Genomic DNA, 20,396 nt, shown 5'->3' with positions numbered 1-20,396 from the left:
TTTTAGCATTTGATATTATTATTATTATTATTATTATTATTATTATCATTAACTTTATTTGTACCCCGCTAGCATCTCCCGAAGGACTTGATGCGGGTTACAAAGGCCAAGGCTTTTGATATATTTTTAGTGATTGTTTTAATGTATGTATTTATTTATTTATTTCCAACTTTTGTACCCTGTCCTTCTCAACCCCCGAAGGGGGACTCAAGGTGGATTACAACGGCAATAATTCCATGCCAACACATACAGAATATATGCACAATATATCACAACATTACACATTAAATAAAATCCATTTTAAAACATTATTAACAAACATTTAGCTAAATCCAGTCCAATTCAGCATCCCAAAACTTTGTCAGAGCCTGTCCATTGGCAGTTCACGTAAACATTGCAATCGCTATCAAGCCTGCTCCATCAAGTTTTGATTTCACTTGATGTATGTCTATGGGGCATCGACTCACTGCCTATATATGTAAGCCACTCTGAGTCCCCTAAGGCAGCGCTTCTCAACCTGGGGGTCGGGACACCTGGGGAGGTCGCGAGGGGGTGACAGAGGGGTCGCCAAAGATCATCAGAAAACACAGTATTTTTCTGTTGGTTGTGGAGGTTTTGGATGGGAAGCTTGGCCCAATTTTCTCATTGGTGGGGTTCAGAATGCTCTTTGATTGTAGGTGAACTATAAATCCCAGCAACTACAACCCCCAAATGTCAAGCTCTAGTTTCCCTAAATTCCACCATTCACATTTGGGCATATTGAGTATTTGTACCAATATTTGGTCCAGATCCATCATTGTTTGAGCCTACAGAGCTCTCTGGAGGTTGGTGAACTATAACTCCCAAACTATACCCACCAAATCCTTCCAATATTTTCTGTAGGTCATGTGGGCCATGGTTGGTTCAATTCCATTATTGGTGGAGTTCAGAATACTATTTGATTGTAGGAGAACTATAAATCCCAGCAACTACAATTCCCAAGTGACAAAATCAATCCCCCCAACTTATTGGGTATTTGAGCCCAGTTTGGTCCAGTGAATGAAAATGCATTCTGCATGTCGGATATTTACATGACAATACATAACAGTAGCCAAATTACAGTTGTGAAGTAGCAATGAAAATAATGTTATGGGTAGGGGTCACCACAACATGAGGAACTGTATTAAAGGGTCAAGGTACTAGGAAGGTTGAGAAACTCTGCCCTAAGGGGTGAAAAAGGTGGGGTATAAATATGGTAAATAAATAATAAACAACAGAAACAAGGTATTTTCTCTTATCTCTCTCCACAGAAATCCTTTATGAGGACTCCCAAATAAATTCTTTGGAATACAAGCTATTCTGTATTGTGTATCATTTTTAAAAACACAGCAAGGAAGTATCCAGGAAAACTCTTTGTCTACTTACATAAAGGAATGTTAAAGCGTGCCACACTAAGCTCCCTTGGAAAGCATTCAAAAGGTACAGCTAATATAAATTGTAGCTGCCAAAGACCACATAACAGCAGTCTGATGTCAACCATATTGACACTCAATTTGTTTCCAAGCTGAATTCTAGATGCTTGTTTTGACAAGCAAAGCCTTGAACAGCATGGAACCATGGCATCTGAAAGACTGGCACCTCCCATAGGAAGAACTTCCTGGCAGTAAGAATTGTTTAGCAGTAAAATATGCTGCCTCAGAGTGTGGTGGTCTCCTTCTCTGGAGGTTTTTAAGCAGAGGCTTGATGACCATCTATCAGGGTGCATTGATTGTGTGTTCCTGCATGGCAGTGGGTTTGACTAGATAGTCCTTATGGTCTCTTCCAACTCTACAATTCTATATGAATATGCTCACAATTTCAAGTCTTCAACCAAGTTTCTGTAGGGCATCCCAACTAGTATCTACAGGAAACAAGGCTTTCTTAGCAACAACATCTCAGCTATGGGACTCCCTCGCAAAAGCAGTCAAGTTGATTTAATCCCTTCTGAGCCTGCACTGGATAGCAAACACATCACTATTTTGGGCTGGAATCATTGGGTTGTTGTAGGTTTTTCGGGCTGTATGGCCATGTTCTGGAAGCATTCTCTCCTGATGTTTCACCTGCATCTATAGCAGGCATCCTCAGAGGTTGTGAGGACCTAGATGCAGGCGAAACATCAGGAGATAATGCTTCTAGAACATAGCCATACAGCCTGAAAAAACTACAACAACCCAATGATTCCAGCCATGAAAGCCTTTGAAAATAAATCACTATTTTGTATGACCTCTCTACAATAATTTTATTATGTATATGAATTAAAACTGGTGGTCCAAGGGGTGACAAACGTGTTACATACAATCACACCAAATAGAATATATACCCAAACATAGGTTTCTCATTTTTTTCTCTGAAAGATGAATCAAGGAAAATTGATTCCTTACCCCAGCACAGTAATCCCCACTAATTGCAACTCTTTGAAATTCTGGTACATCGTATGTCCCTTGGATGGTCTGTAGAGAACCTGGACAAACTGGAGTAGGAGGAGACACAGCTGGAGTGGCTGATGGAGGTTTCCATTCCTGCGATGGAATTTGTAATGACAAGGACTGGGATCGAATCATCTTGAAACTTTTCTTCCTAGATATCCATAGCATACAATATTTAAGTGAACCAGACACTTATCTGGGGCAATAAAAAGCATCTGCTCTAGAAAACCATCAGCAGAATGACACACAGTTCTCCTTGTTTGAATTCTGTATTTCTAGTTAACTGATATTACAGAAAACAACTTGTAACACAACAAAATTAACACAGCAATATTTGTGAAATGGAAAACAAATGTTTAGGATGAATTTCACTAGTAACTGTAAAAACACAGTATTGTAAAACAAGGCACTGCAGAAATATTAGTCAAGACAAGGACACACTGGCAGAAATGTTACACATTGGGAATGTCTTTAATTCTAAACTATCAAGTCAACAGCACTGTCTGAAAAGGTATTTGGGTTGTCAAGTTTATATTGAAGTTTGACAGCACTATTGTAAAATAATTTGACAAGCCTCTCAAATGTATCCCAGAATTTTATAATAAGATATATTTTGAAGGCTTCCCTCACTTATCATGGGGGTTCTGTTCCAGAAGCCCCCACAATAAGTAAAAATCCACAAAATAGACACTCTGCCCACTCGATGGCGGCCTCTTCCTCCTCCTCGCCGCTGCTGCTCCCAGCCTCAGAGGCTCCTTGGGCACCGTTGATGGCACTGCCAGACTGGCCTGGCAGCGCCATCAACAGAGCCCAAGGGGCTTCCAAAGCTGGGAGTAGCACAGGTGGCAAGAAGGAGGAGGCTGAGGGGAAAGGAAAAAACCATGACATGGCGAATCCGCATAAAGCGAACCACGAAGCGGCAAGGGAACACTGTATACTCATTTCTAAAGAAGTAATTTTGTGATCAACTTATTAGTTATTTCTGTTAGGGCTTATAAACAACACATAATCAGAAAACAACATGTTATGGGATGATGTCAATTTTCCACTTCTTCAGGACTGCATTATTAAACTCTGTGCTAAAGCATCCTGCACACATGGCTTGAAATAATTGCAGATTGGCAGGTTCTGCCCATTGTATGCGCCTTCTGTAGCAAACAACAAATGAGCAAAATGATATGTGTTGGAGGATCATGTGGGAAAGTGGAAGAAGAGGAAATGCCAGATGAGCCCTGTGGTAATTGGCATCTACTGTATGCATCTGCATGTGTGTGAGGATAAATGAGATTCCTAGTTTGCTCCCTACCAAGCTTCTCCTTTCTAAGGGCCCTTCCAGACAGGCCCTATATCCCAGGATCTGATCCCAAGTTTTCTTATTTAAACTGGATTATGTGAGTCCGCTCTGCCATATAATCTAGGATAAACAGAAAACCTGGGATCAGAATCTGGGATATAGGGCCCTGTCTGGAAGGGCCCTCAATGACATACCACAGCATAACACATGATGTTTACATAAAATATACATTTCCTGATTTGAAGACTGGGCAAAATCAAATCTAAACAATAAGGGGAGGGGGTTCCAACATTTTGGATAACATAGTTTCATAATGGACTACCATGTATATGGTCTATACATTCTTGGTTCAATTACAATAGCAAAGCAGAGCTTCAGAAGCATTGTATGCACTGCTACATAGCTACTAAACAAACCTTTTGGCTGTCTCCAAAGACTGTTGTTCTGCCATTTCTTTCTGCAGCTCTCTCTCTTTGGCCTCCTTTTGCCCAATAGGGCAGTCTTCAGGCACAGAAAAGAGTGATAAGGCATCTTTGCTGTCTTCTTCTCGAAGAACTTTGGCAAAAACCTTTTCAGCTAGAAGTCGCACTGACTCATCGACCTCAGAAATGCTCAGCCTGGGGAACTGTCGAGGCATCTCAGCTAAGAAGACAGGAAAGCACAGAATAGGAGAGAAATGTTAATAGGGTCGTCAGCATTTTGTTATTCAATTTATTTCAAAGTGCATTAAAATTTATAAAACTTACACGCTGTCACAATTTACGGCAAAAAGCGATGGTTATCTTTAATTCTAAATTTGTTACATTCAGCCCTAAATTATAACATGCTTGCTTTACATGGCAATATCGATTCTGGAGATTAAAACAATTTGATAAGAATTTCTGAAATTGACAGGGAAGATTCCAAATATACCAATATGTGTAATGAATTTGACCTGTTATCGTGCAGTTACTTGTTTCTAGTACTCAAGGTCACAGTTCTCTGTTCCTCATGCTAGAATGAACCAGTTAGACCCAAAGATGCCATTGTTTTTCTTTATCTTTTTATATTCAAGTCCTAAAGATATGAAAATATAATCCCAAGCATCTGCAGTTGTGTTGCAAAGATGAAGGCACACAGAGGGGGCTCTCTCTATTGTCTGTAAAAGGAAGTCCTTGCAGCTTGACTAGAAATCACAATTGAAGCTTCCTGTAATTACCAAGCAGCATGGAAGGCTGCCATTAAGGAAGCAAAGGAAAAGACCCTTGCTGTGCACACAGAACCAACATGGCACCGACCTCTGGACTGCAGGACATCTTTGAAGAAAGGTCAGTTTTAACAATCAGAATTATCTTGATTGAGTGGAGAACATGAACCAGATTTATCTGTATGAAGTCCAATGCATGATGGAAGAACCACTTCATCAGGTACTCACCTCCCAGCCGGACCAAATCTGATTCTCAAAGTATTGGCGGCAGTGTCACTTGGGAAAAGCATTGCACCTGGAGCTGAGTTGTGTCACCTTAAATACATTTTATGGTATTATGTATGTTGACTCAACATTTTGACTTCATGAATTAATTTTGCTGTGGAAGTAACAGCCTTAGAAATAATGGATGTGGGACGGAATTTATTTCTCACTGAAGCAAATGAAGCTGGGCAGCACTGGTCAATACTCATTTAACTGCATCCACTGGAGCTCATACACACTCATAGAATCATAGGATCATAGAGTTGGAGAAGACCTTGTGGGCCATCCGGCCTGACCCTCTGCCAAGAAACAGGAAAATTGCATTCAAATCACCACCAAGAGATGGCCATCTAGTCTACGCTTAAAAGCTTGCAAAGAAGGAGCCTCCACCACACTCCCAGGCAGAGAGTTCCGCTGGTGAACAACTATCACAGTTAGGAAGTTTTTTCTTAATGTTCAGGTAGAATCTCCTTTCCTGTAGTTTGAAGCTGTTGTTCTGCATCCTAGCCTCCAGGGCAAAAGAAAACAAGCCTGCTCCCTTCTCCTTATGACTTTCCCTCACATATTTATACACGGCCCTCATCATGTTTCCTCTCAACCTTCTCTTCTGCATGCTAAACATTCCCAGCTCTTTAAGCTGCTCCTCATAGGGCTTGTTCTCTAGACCCTTGATCATTTAATTGCACTTCTCTAGACACATTCCAGCTTGTCAACATCTCTCTTCAATTCTGGTGCCCATAACTGGGCACATTGTGATTCCAGGTGTGGTCTGACCAAGGCGGAATAGAGGGGTAGCATGACTTCCCTGGATCTAGAAACTATATTCCTATTTATGCAGGCCAAAATCCCATTGGCCTTTTTTGCCACCACATGACATTCTTGGCTCATGTTTAACTTGTTGTCCATGAAGACTCCAAGATATTTTTCACACGTACTGCTATTGAGCCATGCATTCCCCATTCTGTATAGTTACATTTCATTTTTTTCTGTCTAGGTGGAGTATCTTGAATGTGTCTCTGTTGAACCAACTCCACCAACTCCAGCTACCATGGGCAACAATCTGGAGTCATGAGCACTTTAGCCCCACATCTGGTGGGCCACAGGTCATTCCACCTATCTTAAATTTTCTGGGAGCAGGTGATATTAAACATCACCTGACTTCCACATTAGCCTCCTCGAGCTTTGAAGTTTTGACCAGTTACAAAGACATCAATGAGTGGGAAAGACTGCAAGGCACTATCTGCCTTCAAGTTGACTTTAGCATATGGTGGTCCTATCTTAAAGCCACCCAATCCTCACCAGCCCTGCTCTGGTCTTACAGATTCAGGGCCCATTGCTTCCCTGATTTCATCTATTATAGCTCTATGATATCAATATAGCTCTGGAATATACATCCACCTGAGTTGTGAATGAGACCTCTCTCCACTCACTTCTCCCTGGCTGAATCTGGATACTTTAAATATGAATTTTTAAAAAAGTTAAAATGATAGAGAATACAAGCATTTTTTGAAAATTAAGTCATATTAAAATATTGGCTGACATCCTGTTTAGTAATTTTGATATTATATGCCTAATTTAATGGCTCTGTAATTACACTAATTTGTTTTTACGGGGTTTTTTTACTGCAACAACTGAGAGTGCCACCATGAGCTACTTTCTAAGCTAAGGCAATGGAAAGTGGAATGGTGACTGGTGATATATCCAGCCCTTTCCCAATACAACTTTTTGTTGCAGCATGCCCTGCTGCATAGACAGGATCCACCATTGTTCACTTCCCCCCAATGTAATAATAACAATAATAGAATAAAATAATAAATGTAATAACAAAAATAGGGATGAAATGCTTCATCCGGAAGCCCCCAGGAGAGCAAATGACTTTTTAAGGAGGTTCTAGACAACATTAGACTGCAGAGTCAACCTTACGAAATGGGGCCACAAAGTGGAGTCACGACATGCGAGTGTGGAGAAGAGCAAACCACAGACCGCCTTTTACAATGCAACCTGAGCTCTGCCACATGCACAATGCAGGACCTTCTTATTGCAACACCAGAGGCACTCCAACTGGCCAGCTACTGGTCAAAGGACATTCAGTAAAATGCCAAGTTTTTAACTTTGTGTTTTTTAAATACATTACAACTGTACCCTCGGTTTGCTACTGATACGATAAATAAATAAATTATTACATTTATTATTTTACTCTATTTCTTCTTCTTCTTCTTCTTCTTCTTGTTATTGTTGTTGTTGTTATTATTATTATTATTATTATTATTACATTTATTAACTTACTCTATTTATTATTATTTTATTCCAGCAACAAAAACAGACTGAAGATGTAGCAATTTTCATCAGGTATAATCTTTAATACCATATTCCAGCAAGGATGACACAGCTTTCCAATTGAGCTCTTAACTTTGCAGGAAATAATGATTCAGAGTCTGCCTGGAGAATGCTTTCAGCTTAGAACAGCTCCTATTAAATCTTGTTATGGCCTTGCTTACAGGTGAAATGACAAGCTATTCTGACTTCCGCCGTGTTTCTTTATATTGGGCCTAGTGGGTTATATTTCCTATTTCTTGTTTCTACCACAAGGCTTCTAACAAGAATTGCTGCTGAAGAGCAATATCCTGTTGCAAGAAGCATACTGCGCAAGCTTTCACTTGGTTCTGTGTTCTCTCAAGTACAGTTTAAGGAAGTTTCAAAAGTCAGCAACCTTTGTGGCTCCAAGTCTGGTTTATAACCCAACAACACATACCTGGCATATTAAGGAAAATATATTTACTCAAATTCCTAACAAAACATTGCTCATACTATCCATGAGTTTTCCCTCCCATCCATGCCCAGGCCTCATCTCCATTGAAACACAATAATTCTGGGATTTCCAAATTCAGACAGACAGAGTTCTGGAGCGCAATATTCCTGACCTCACGATCGTGTTAAAAAACAAAGTGTGGATTGTCGATGTTGCAATCCCAGGTGACAGCAGGATTGAAGAGAAACAACTGGAAAAGCTGACACGATATGAGGATTTAAAGATCAAACTGCAAAGACTCTGGCACAAGCCAGTCAAGGTGGTCCCAGTGGTGATCGGCATACTGGGTGCAGTGCCTAAAGACCTTGGCCTGCACTTAAGCACAATCAACACTGACAAAATTACCATCTGCCAGCTGCAAAAGGCCATCTTACTGGGATCTGCACGCATTATTCGCCAATACATCACAGAGTCCTAAACACTTGGGAAGTGTCCGACGTGTGATCCAATACAACAGCCAGCAGAGTGTCTGCTGTGGACTCATCTTGTGGTGTTTCAAATAATAATAATAATAACAATAACAATACTTTATTTATATCCTGCGCTATCTCCCCGTGGGGACGCAACAAAGGGACGGAGAAGTCCATATTCCCTGGTCACTTTGTTCTCATCCAAGCATGTCTTCACATTGCTAAAGTAAATTATAGCACAGGCATGAACAAACTTGAGCACTCCTGGTGTTTTGGACTTCAACTCCCACAATTCCTAACAGCCTCAGGCCCCTTCCTTGCTTAATCGGCTGAGGGGGGAAAGGAAGGGGCCTGGGGTTGTTAGGAATTGTGGGAGTTGAAGTCCAAAACACCTGGAGGGCCCAAGTTTGTCCATGCCTGGTATAGCAGATATTAACGTGCAAGGGATGCTCTGTGTCCATCTCCAGAGTGTAACTAAGGGGGGGGGGGGAGAGAGAGAATGAAGACACCGATCCCCCATATAAGGATGTCTAAAGTATATTTTGAAATGTCCACCAGTGTTTTGAGTTTTCTGAAGTGCTAGAAATCTGGTGACAGATGAAAAACTTCCTCTGCGGGTAGAATTCTTACTCAGAGGCTTCACTCCCTGCCCCTGAAGCATTCTCCCCAAACCCAGAAATCACCTCTCCCTAAAAACCCAAATGGGAACAGGCCATTTCCTGGCTCCCTCGGGAGCAAGAGGGAAAGAAAGAGGGGCCTATGCAGAAGAACCTGAAATAGCCACCCAATACTTCAAGGTGCCCACTATTCGACACAACATGTCCATTTAGCTTTCCTCTCGTGCAATATCAGCACATACGGGGATGGATTTGTCTACCCATGGGTGCAACTTGAATGACCGCAGCTTGACACCACTTTAACAGCGGCTGCTCAATGCTCTCAAATGCTGGAAGATGTAGTTTGGAGAAGCACAGGGCAGAGATGGGAGGAAACCTTGGGAAAGGAAATCTCCCAGGACCCCACAGCCCAGACATGGGCAAACTTGGGCCCTCTGGGTGTTTTGGACTCCAACTTCCACCATTCCTCACAGCCTCAGGCCCTTTCCTTTTCCCCCTCAGCCGTTTAAGCGGCTGAGGGGGAAAAGGAAGGGGCCTGAGGCTGTGAGGAATGGAGGGAGTTGGAGTCCAAAATACCCAGAGGATCCAAGTTTGCTCACACCTGCCATAGTCTCCCAATGACATCCCGTCACCTATTTATACATGGTTATCATCATGTCTCCTCTCAGCCTTCTCTTCTTCAGGCTAAACATCCCCAGCTCTTAAGCCGCTCCTCATAGGGCTTGTTCTCCAGACCCCCTTGATCCTTTTAGTGGCGCCAAACTGCATGGATTCTATCTACCTACAGCGGAGAGGCAGGCCAAGGGGGGGGGGGGGATGCCTTGTCCTGCGTTCACCTTTCCACAGGAGGGACCTGAATCGATCCATGGGTCGGTCCTATAGACTTGGTGAGATCAGAGGAGCACATGGCGAGGGGAGCTTGGAGCCAGCTGACAGAGAGAGAGAAGGGGGGGGGGCATCCCAGCAGAGAGCCAGGCAGCCACTCCTCCAGACTGGGAAGCAGCAGCGCCTTTGCCTGGGCGCCCTTGCGGCAGGCTCCCTCCCTCCCTCCTTCTCCCTCCTTCCTTCCCTCCTTCCCTCCAAGGTCAGCTCCCTTTGCCTCCCTCTCCCTCCAAGCCGAAGTGGGGAGACTCACCCAGGGCTCCTGGGCCACTCATGGTGGTGGAGGGAGTTCGCCAAGCCGGGAGCCCAGCGCAGCTCGCTCGCCTGCCTGCCTGCCTCCTTTCCTTCCTTCTTGCTGCCGGTCAACCTGCCTGGGAGGAAAGAAGGGAGGAAGGAGGCGGAGGCGGAGGCGGAGCCGCCCCGGCCAGAAGCTCTTGCCGCAGTCGGGCCGCCGCCCCCAAGGCAAACGGGCGCGGACCCACGGACAGGCACGACTTTCTCTCCCACGGCTCCAAGCTATGGCAGCCTCCTCTTGGGCGGAAAGGGCTCAAGGTCTTGCCAAGCGCTCAGCATCCCATAGTATTGAGCCCTGGCAGTTCCGGCGGTGCCAAGCTGCAGGGGAAGAAAGGGCCACCCCCAGCAGAGTGGTGTCGCTTGGCCCTTCTCCTGCGTGGGATACATTCCACCGAGCCGGCTCAGTTCAGTTGCCTTGGAGTCCAGGGTTTCTCCACCTTCCTGATGCCGCCCCCCCCCCCGCCCCCCTTAATACAGTCTATCCAATGCAGTTTTCTGAATCGGCATCCCAAATAACTAAACGGAATCTAAAGTTGACCAAAAACAGACTCGTAACCAGGTTGTTGTAGGTTTTTTCGGGCTGTACGGCCATGTTCTAGAGCAGTGGTTCTCAACCTGTGGGTCCCCAGGTGTTTTGGCCTACAGCTCCCAGAAATCCCAGCAAGTTTACCAACTGTTAGGATCCTTTTCTGGGAGTTGAAGGCCAAAACATCTGGGGACCCACAGGTTGTGAACCACTGTTCTAGAGGCATTCTCTCCAGACGTTTCGCCTGCATCTATGGCAAGCATCCTCAGAGGTTGTGAGGTCTGTTGGAACTAGGACTCGTAACCCTTTTGGTACTAATGTTGGAGAGTGGTCCCTGGTCAAAAAGGTTGGGAACCACTGCAGTGGGGACTCAGGGTGGCTTACAACAACGCACAACCAAGAGAAGGGCTCCACTAATGCTTAATCCCACCTGTTTAGTCTTTGACTGGCACAACCTGGGGATCACAACCAGACACAGTGAAGACATCTGCCCTTGCAGTATGCTACTCTGCTGCTGAGTATGCATGCCCAGTGTGGAACACATCTCACCACACTAAAACAGTGGATGTGGCTCTTAATGAGACATGCCGCATTATCACGGGGTGTCTGCACCCTACACCACTAGAAAAATTACACTGTCTAGCTGGTCTTGCACCACCTGACATCCGCCAGGAAGTAGCAGTCAATAATGAAAGGACCAAGGCAGTGACATCTCCAGCTCATCCCTTGTTTGGGTATCGGCCAGCACGTCAACGACTTAAATCAAGAAATAGCTTTCTAATATCTACAGAGACACTCGATGGAACACCTCAGAAAGTGAGAGTCCAAAAGTGGCAGGCTCAAACCCAGAACCTCAACCCATGGCTGATACCAAATGAGAGACTCCCCCCTGGGCACACAGAAGACTGGGCGACTTGGAAGGTGCTGAACAGACTGCGCTCTGGCACCATGAGATGCAGAGCCAATCTCAAGAAATGGGGCCACAAAGTGGAATCCACAACATGCGAGTGTGGAGAAGAGCAAACCACACGCCACCTGCTGCAATGCAACCTGAGCCCTGCCACATGCACATTGGAGGACCTTCTTGCAGCAACACCAGAGGCACTCCAAGTGGCCAGATACTGGTCAAAGGACATTTAATCAACTACTAAGCTTGCAAACTTTGTGGTTTGTTTGTTTGTTAAAATGCAATAAAACTGTTTGGTTTGCTCTTGATACGATAAATAAAATAAGCCTTTCAAGTGCCAGAGGAAGGCAATGACAAAACCCATTTGAAAAAGAAAGAAAGAAACCTTGTGCACTTGCATTTCTGAGTGTAAGGATTGTTGCTGCAGAAGGAAAGAGTGTGCCTCAATCAATCTCTCTCCTTTCCCAGGAAAGGCCTCTGGACAATGTAGCATATAGTGCTAAGTGGACTATATATATAGAAGACCCAGAGAAATTTGTGTTTAGTTTGGTATAGCACAGCATACACTGGATTTGTTATCAAGCAGCAGCACACATATTTGCATGCATACACGCCTCATGGCACACTGCAAACTGCTTCTGCAGCTCAGGTGACTTGCAGCAGCAATGTATTTATACAGGGGGAGAGACACACATTTGGCACACTCACACCCTAGGGATGAGTCTAAAGTAGCTTCCTAAAACCCAGCCAGAATAAGCTTATATTGAATGGGGGGAATCGATCCAAAGGACAGTTCGTGTTTTCTAAAACAGCATTCTTGGAAGAATTTCATATAAAATTGTTTTTAGCCAAGACTTGTATTGCGCAATCTGATTGTGTGTTCCAACTTGAATCAGTGGGATATACCTGTGTTTTGACTCCCCATTGAACCATCACACCCTGTTTATTAAACGCCAGACCACATTTGAGCATGTACAGAGTTCATTATTTAGTTATTACTAGCCGTCCCCTGCCACGCATTGCTTTGGCCCAGTCTGTATATATGTGTTTTGTGTGTGTATATATGTGTGTATATTTGTGTATATGTATATGTGTGTGTGTGTGTGTTTATGTATATATATGGTTTTTTGAATGTGGTGTAATGTATTTTTGTTTTTTGGCTTTTTAAGTCCCTTCCACTGTGTTTTTCAGTGTCTCTATGAGTGATAGTCACTTGTTTATTTATTTATTTATTACTGGCATTTGTACCCCGTATCTTCTCAACCCCCGAAGGGGGACTCCGGACAGCTTACATTAGTAATGGTGCAAGACCGCTGCATCACAATTACAATAATATAACACAATCAAATACAAAACAATCATTAAAACCAATACATATAACATCAATTAAAACAAAGTCACAATGTCATCTGCCGCAACACCATTCCAGTCAATGTCCATTATGGTGCAAATTACATCTGCTGCCCGAAGGCCAGGTCCCAAAACCATGATTTTATTTTTTTCTGAAGGCCAGGAGTGCATGCCATAGGCGGGGGGCCACATCTGAGAAGACCCTGTCTCTCGTCCCTGCCAAACGCATTTGCGATGTTGACGGAAGCGAGAGCAGGGCCTCCCCAGATGATCTTAGGTTACGAGATGGGATGTAGAGGCAGATGCATTCAGACAAGTAAACTGGGCCAGAACCTGATAGATGTATCCAAATTTGGTGTCAATTCATCCAGTGGTTTTTGAGTTACGTTAATCCCACAAACAAACATTTCATTTTTATAGATAACCAAGTGTCATTTACTGGCATTTAGAGGGAAGATGTAAGTAGAACATTTGGTCCGAGGTGGGCTAAGAAATCCCAGCAGGACTATCCGCTTGTTTATACCATAGCATGAGGGATATCGGGAAAGTAAGGTTACAATTTTTTTTAAAAATACGAAGAATGAATATATTTTAATAAAACTTTCATGGATTATAGCACAGGTATTACATTAGTTTTCCACATAATCACCATTCACTTCAATACATTTTGTCATCTGTGGGACGGGTTTTTTGGTGCCTGTGTCATAAAAGTCTCCCGCCACCTTTTTCAGCCAGTTTGTCACTTCAATTTTCACCTTGTCATTGTCAGAAAAGTGTTTTCCACCCAGGTGTTCCTTTAATATAGTGAACAGATGATAGTCACTGGGTGTGAGATTGGGGCTGTGAGAGGGATGGCTTAAAACATCCCAGCCAAATGAAGTCAACAACTCTTGTGTTGCACGAGCGGTGTGCCAATACGCATTGTCATGAAGGAGACAGATAGAAGGGAAACGGAGTGAGGACACTCATCTCTAACCTTCACCACAATGCCAGTAGCTGAGCTACTGACGACTGGCACTGCTCCTTCATTTCCACTGGCTTCCTGCTACATGGCAGTGATACCAACTTTCCCTGCAAAAATTCCCTGTGAGAGCAATGTAATCTTGTAATCTTACTTTCCAGATAACCCTTGTAGTTGGGCTTATAGCATCCAAGTGAGACTGGAAGAATCAAAAGGACTTAAAGAGTTGGTGAATAAAAAACCTTGAGGGAATTACGCCTTTGAAGGCTAAATAGGTAATAGATCTCAGTTTGTACCTGGGCTGGCAATTAAATGTCGGGGTATACACTTATTTTAGTAAGATTAATGGGTTTATAAAGGTTTCTTGCTGAGATAGGAGACTTTCTTGTATGCTGTTTTATAGAAGTACTTTGTCACTTGTCACCTTAATGCACTGTATGTCTTTTGGATCACCCAAAGATTATCCTGAAGCAAATGAATGACTCAGCATGCAATACAGTATATTCCATAATTCCTTTGCATAAAAATGTACATTAATATGAGATACATTCTGTAGTTCCAGAGACACAGTATTTCTGCATTTTTTTGTGTCAGGAGCGACTTGAGAAACTGCTTCTGGTGTGAGAGAATTGGCCATCTGCAAGGACGTTGCCTAGGGGACGCCCAGATGTTTTGGTGTTTTACCATCCTTGTGGGAGGCTTCTCTTGTGTCCCCACATGGGGAGTTGGAGCTGACAGAGAGAGCTCATCTGTGCTCTCCCCAGATTGGAACCTGCAACCTGTCAGTCTTCAGTCCTGCCGGCACAAGGGTTTAACCTACTGCACCACCAGGGGCTCCAGTATTGCTGCTGCTATTGCACATATAAAGCTGCATTCAAAAACAATGAATATCGACTCTTAATGGTTTCCATTAAACTCCTTATGGTTTCCATTAAGACCAGATGTTGCCTTATGGAAGTTATACTTCTCAAATAGAAAGGAAAGGAGTGTTTGCTCTCTGACTCTATTTTATTCTCCCTGGAAATGTGAGCTCTATGTGACTTCGATGTTTTATTTCTGGCTTCAGCCTGATCATACCCAAGCTACTTAATTTACCGAGGCTGCAGTCTGAGACAAACATACCAAGAAATAAGTCCCAGGACTAGACTATTAAAATGCTGAGTCAATTTCCTCCTGATGAAAGCACAAAAGAAACTCATATCTCTTCAGCCTATGAAAACATTACCTGTTGCAACACGCAAAAATTGCTATGGGCCTCCACTGACTGAATGTATGGTAAAAAAGGTAAAGGTAAAGGTAGTCCCCTGACATTAAGTCCAGTCATGTCTGACTCTGGGGTGTGGTGCTCATCTCCATTTCTAAGCTGAAGAGCCAGCGTTGTCCGTAGACACCTCCAAGGTCATGTGGCTGGCATGACTGCATGGAGCGCTGTTACCTTGCCAGTATGTATGGTACCTTGCCAGTAAACTTTTTAAAATCCTCAAATGCACTTTTTGAAAAAAAAATTCTGATAATTTTATTTAAGGTATGCAGAACTTTCCCCATTTTCAAATCTGATTTGGTCCCCATTTAGTGCTACAAACATAGGCATTGCAACAATTGCATTATAATTCTTACATTTCTATAATGTGATTTAAAATGCTTTGGCTCAAGACATATCTTTTTGGAAAACTCTTTCAATTGATAAGTTCAGTCAACTATGACAATAAAACCTCTAAATCTACAGTGTTCTTAGTGGAATTATGAGGATTATCCATAGAGCAATTTTGAAATTACATTTTTCTATTAAAAATATAATAGAAATATATTAAATTATAAATATAAAATATTATATTAAAATATAACTTTAAATAGGGTTTTATCAGTAAGTGCCAGACTCCATCATCATTTCCATCATATATATATTTATTTATATCATGTCTTTTCCCCAGACCAGAGTTCACATTAAGGTAAAGGTAAAGGTTTCCCCTGACATTAAGTCCAGTCCTGTCTGACTTTGAGGTTTGGTTCTCATCTCCATTTCTAAGTCGAAGCGCCGGTGTTGTCCATAAACATCTCCGAAATCATGTGACTGGCATAACTGCATGGAGCGCCATTACCTTCCCACTGAAGCAATACCTATTGATCTCACATTTGCATGTTTTCAAACTGCTAGGTTAGCAGAAGCTGGGGCTAAAAACTTCGAACCACTGATCTTTTGGTCAGCAAGTTCAGCAGCTCGGTGCTTTAACTCACTGTGCCACCAGGGGGGCCGTAGGGCTCATGTTGGTGTACAAAAATTAAAACAGAAACATCTAAAAATCAAATCACATAAAACTAAAAAAAGATATACTTAAAATAACTATAAGATTAACAGCTGTTAAAAGCAATGCTATTAAAAAAATAAGGCAACAGTAACAATGGGTAGCTGATGAGGTTTGGTTTCATGACCTACCTGTCCATCCCCAACCCAAATAGACACCAAAATCCATGGATGCTCAAATCCCATAATATACAATGGCATAGTATAATGCTGTCTCTTTATAAAATAGCAAAATCCAGATGTGCTTTTTTGGATTTTTATTTTTAGATGGGGAGAATATTTTCACACTGTTGGTGTTTGACTTTGGGGATGCAGGATACATGAATACGGAGGGACAATTGTAATATAACACAGCCAGAAAGGCCATGTCCCCTGGGCCATCAGTCCTGAAAGCATTACTGGAACAAAAGCAAAAGTGGTCTTCAGATGCCTCTGGAAGAACAACAAGAAGGATATCAGTCTGGCCTCTTGTAGCCTCTTATCACTACTGAATTATTCTAACAGTAAACAAAGGAAAGAATAACCTTGTCTCATAGGAAAAAAAATAAACTGGCATGAAACAGATTACTATAGTCAGAAAAAATTATATTATCTGCATAGATGGTGAAAATCATTTAAGTGAACTCCATAAGTCAACAGCTTATATAGGACTTCACAGGTGGTAACAACCAGGAACTAATCCTGCTTTGATAGTAGCCAAATATCTTTATTTGCCATGCTGCAAGTATGTATTAGCATCAGTATAATCCTTAGTTTTCCTATACTGGAGTCACTCAAAGATCAAATCCTACTATAGCTTCAACAGGATTTACTGACAGCTGAACTGGTTTAGGAATTAACCTTATCCTCTTTTAACTGTTAGAAGCCCCACGAGAGCCAGCTCTGAAGCTGAGAGATGTCAGCCATGTATCCCATCTGCCTACAACTATATAATCTAAAACTACAGCCTTATCATTCCTTTTCAGTAGCAAACAACATGAATTAATATCATCAATTCAAGGGAATTAAATCACACTGCCACCCATTCAACATGTATTTCAAGCACAGCAGATCGCATTATAGCTTCAGTTAGGCACACCTTATTTTCAGGTTTCTCTGACTGAGAAACATTTTACTTTTTGTTCAAGCAATCCTAAACTGACTCAGGGTAAAATGTGGAAAAAAATTCATGCCATAACTCCCAAAGGACAATTGGGAGAGATATGTATAACAACCCCCGAGGGCCAAAGAGGAATCAAAAACACACTTTTCCCCACCCTGAACTCAATTTACTTGCTAGTTCAACTATATAAATGTCATAAATTATTATTATTATTATTATTATTATTATTATTATTAACTTTATTTGTACCCCGCTAGCATCTCCCGAAGGACTCGATGCGGCTTACACAGGCTGAAGCCTCAAAAACACAATACAATAGAAAACATAACACAACAATAACAAAGCAAATCAAACAATAAGCAAAATAACGACAATGGCAGTACGTCAAGACATTATTAAAACTGGTTCGGCCGGCGCAATGGGGTACAAGGGTTAAAAGTGCTGAAATGGCAGGAGGTACGTAGGATTAAAAGTGCGGAGTGCAGCGACGATTAGTTATGCTAAGGTGCTACTAGGACTTGGGGTGGGGATTCCTAGTCTGAGAAGGCACAACGGAACAGCCAAGTTTTTAAATTCCTTCTGAAAACGGCTAGAGTAGGGGCCTGTCTGAGATCTTTTGGAAGGGCGTTCCAAAGTCGGGGGGCCGCCACAGAGAAGGCCCTGTCTCGTGTCCCCACCAAGCGCGCTTGCGACGTGGGTGGGATCACGAGCAGGGCCTCCTCAAATGACCGGAGCGAGCGTGTGGGTTCGTAGATGGAAATGCGGTCACGCAGGTAGGGTGGTCCCAAACCGTTTAGGGCTTTGTAGGTAAGCACCTGCACCTTGAATTGGGCTCGGAAAATAAATGGCAGCCAGTGGAGCTCCTTAAACAGAGGGGTAGACCTCTCTTGATAATGAGCCCCGGTTAGCATCCTGGCTGCTGCCCGCTGGACCAATTGAAGTTTCCGAGCCGTCTTCAAGGGCAGCCCCACGTAGAGCGCATTGCAATAGTCCATTCTAGAGGTGACCAAGGCGTGGATCACCCCGGCCAGATCAGCCTTCACGAGGTATGGTCGCAGTTGGCACACAAGTCTCAGTTGCGCAAAGGCCCTCCCGGATACCGCCGACACCTGAGCCTCAAGTGTAAGCGAAGAATCCAGGAGGACGCCCAAACTGCGGACCTGTGGCTTTAGGGGGAGTGTAACCCCGTCCAACACAGGTAACCACCCTATACCCCGATCCGGTTTACGATCGACCAGGAGGACCTCTGTCTTGTCGGGATTGATCTTCAGCTTGTTCTTCCTCATCCAGATCGACACAGCGGCCAGGCACTCGTCTAGCACCCGAGAAGCCTCCTTGGAGTTAGGTGGAAAGGAGTAGTAGAGTTGTGTGTCATCCGCATAAAGATGGCACCCAACTCCAAAACCCCGGATGACCTCTCCCAGCAGTTTTATGTAGATGTTGAAGATAAATAAAAAATAAATAATATAGGATAATCACTGGATTTATGGGGTTTCTTTAAGTGTTAATCTAGTCTTCAGAAATTGATTAGATGGATCAATGATAACTGTTATTAGCAATTCAATTATAATCTTCATTGTATATATTTAGAGTTGGCCGATGTTCAGTGGTCCCTCTCATTAGTAACGCAAATCAGAATCAATGCATCAGTTTATCTAATTCATCTAACAGGTCTTCTCTAGTTGGAACCAAACATAGTTTTTAACCCAAACATTCGTGTTATGGTTTACATACTGACTTTGAATACTTACAAAAGGTCAAAAATAACAAACAGATAGTTTGAAAACCAATGTGGGTGTACATGCCTTCAAATTATTTGCCAACTTATGGTGATCTTATGAATTTCACAGGGTTTTGATAAGCATGGAATACCCAGAAGTGGTTTTCTAGTTCCTTCCTCTGAAATATAACCTACAGAACCTGATATTCATTGGTGGGCTCTCATTCAAGTACTAGTAAGCGCTGACCCTGCTAAGCTTCCAAGATTAGGCTTGATTTGTTGAACCTTGGGCATTTAGGCCCTTTGGACACCAGTGCATTCATATAATTTGAACTATTTTTAATGTCCACTTAGCAATGTTATTTATATATTAGAATCATTGCATGATAGAGTTGGAAGAGACCCCATGGGCCATCTAGTCCAATTCTTTGTCGTGCAAGAAAAGCACAATCAAAAGCACATCCAGCCTCTGTTTAAAAGCTTCCAAGGAAGGAGCATCCATCATACTCTGAGGCAGGGAGTCCCATGGTTTACCAGTTCTCACAGTCAAGAAGTTCTTCCTAATGTTCAGATGAAATCTCCTTTCATGTAATTTGAACCCATTGCTCTGGGTCCTAGTCTCCAGGGCAACAGAAAACAAGCCTGTTCCCTCTTCTTTATGACATTCTTTCAGATATTTAAACATAGAGATCATATCTCCTCTCAGTCTTCTCTTCTGCAGACTAAACACACCCAGCTCTTTAAGATTCTCTTCATAGGGCCTGGTCTCCAAACCTCTGATCATTTAGTCACCTTCCTCTAGACACCTTCCAGAATTGGACACAGTATTCCAGGCGAGGTCTGACCAAAGCACAATAGAGAGGCATCATGACTTCACTCGATCTAAAGACTATACTCCTTTTGATGCAGTCCAAAATCCTATTGACATTTTTGGCTGCTGCATCACATTGTTGGCTCATGTTCAAAGATCTTTTTCATATATACAGTTGTCGAGCCCGGTATCACTGATCCTGTATCTGTGCATTTCATTTATTTTAAAAAAAATTGCCTAAGTGAAGTATTCTACATTCTCTTTGTTGAAATTAATTTGTTAGTTTTGGACGAGCTCTCTAAGCTGTTAAAGTCATTTTGAATTCTAATCCACTGGAATATTAGCTATCCCTCCCAATTTGGTGTCATCTGCAAACTTGATAAGTATGCCCTCTAAACCTTCATCCAAGTCATTAATAAAAATGTTGAACAGTACTGGGCTCAGTACTGAACCCTCCATTAGTCACTTCTTTCCAGAATGAAGAGGAGCCACTGCTGAGCACCCTTTGAGTTTAGTC

The 20,396-nt window shown here is 42.7% G+C and overlaps 1 protein-coding gene across 2 annotated transcripts in view; it reads right to left on the bottom strand.

Annotated features, from left to right (window-relative positions):
• Positions 1 to 10,538, bottom strand: part of AMPD3 (adenosine monophosphate deaminase 3) — a 49,705-nt gene extending 39,167 nt beyond the window's left edge. The window contains exons 1-3 of one of the 2 annotated variants that reach the window (XM_060766974.2): positions 10,160 to 10,538; positions 4,155 to 4,380; positions 2,400 to 2,595 (exon numbers count right to left, since the gene is read on the bottom strand). In XM_060766974.2, the coding sequence (XP_060622957.2) occupies positions 2,400 to 2,595; positions 4,155 to 4,380; positions 10,160 to 10,181 (444 nt within the window). In that variant the 5' untranslated portion in view covers positions 10,182 to 10,538. Of the gene's footprint in view, positions 1 to 2,399; positions 2,596 to 4,154; positions 4,381 to 10,159 lie in introns of those variants that run through there. The other variant, XM_060766980.2, reaches the window with a different exon arrangement.
• Positions 10,539 to 20,396: the final 9,858 nt, after the last annotated feature.

The sequence above is a fragment of the Anolis sagrei genome, chromosome 1 (genome assembly GCF_037176765.1).
Source record: "Anolis sagrei isolate rAnoSag1 chromosome 1, rAnoSag1.mat, whole genome shotgun sequence".
In the NCBI taxonomy this organism is placed as follows: domain Eukaryota; kingdom Metazoa; phylum Chordata; class Lepidosauria; order Squamata; family Dactyloidae; genus Anolis; species Anolis sagrei.
This window is presented reverse-complemented; position numbering and strand designations above follow the sequence as displayed.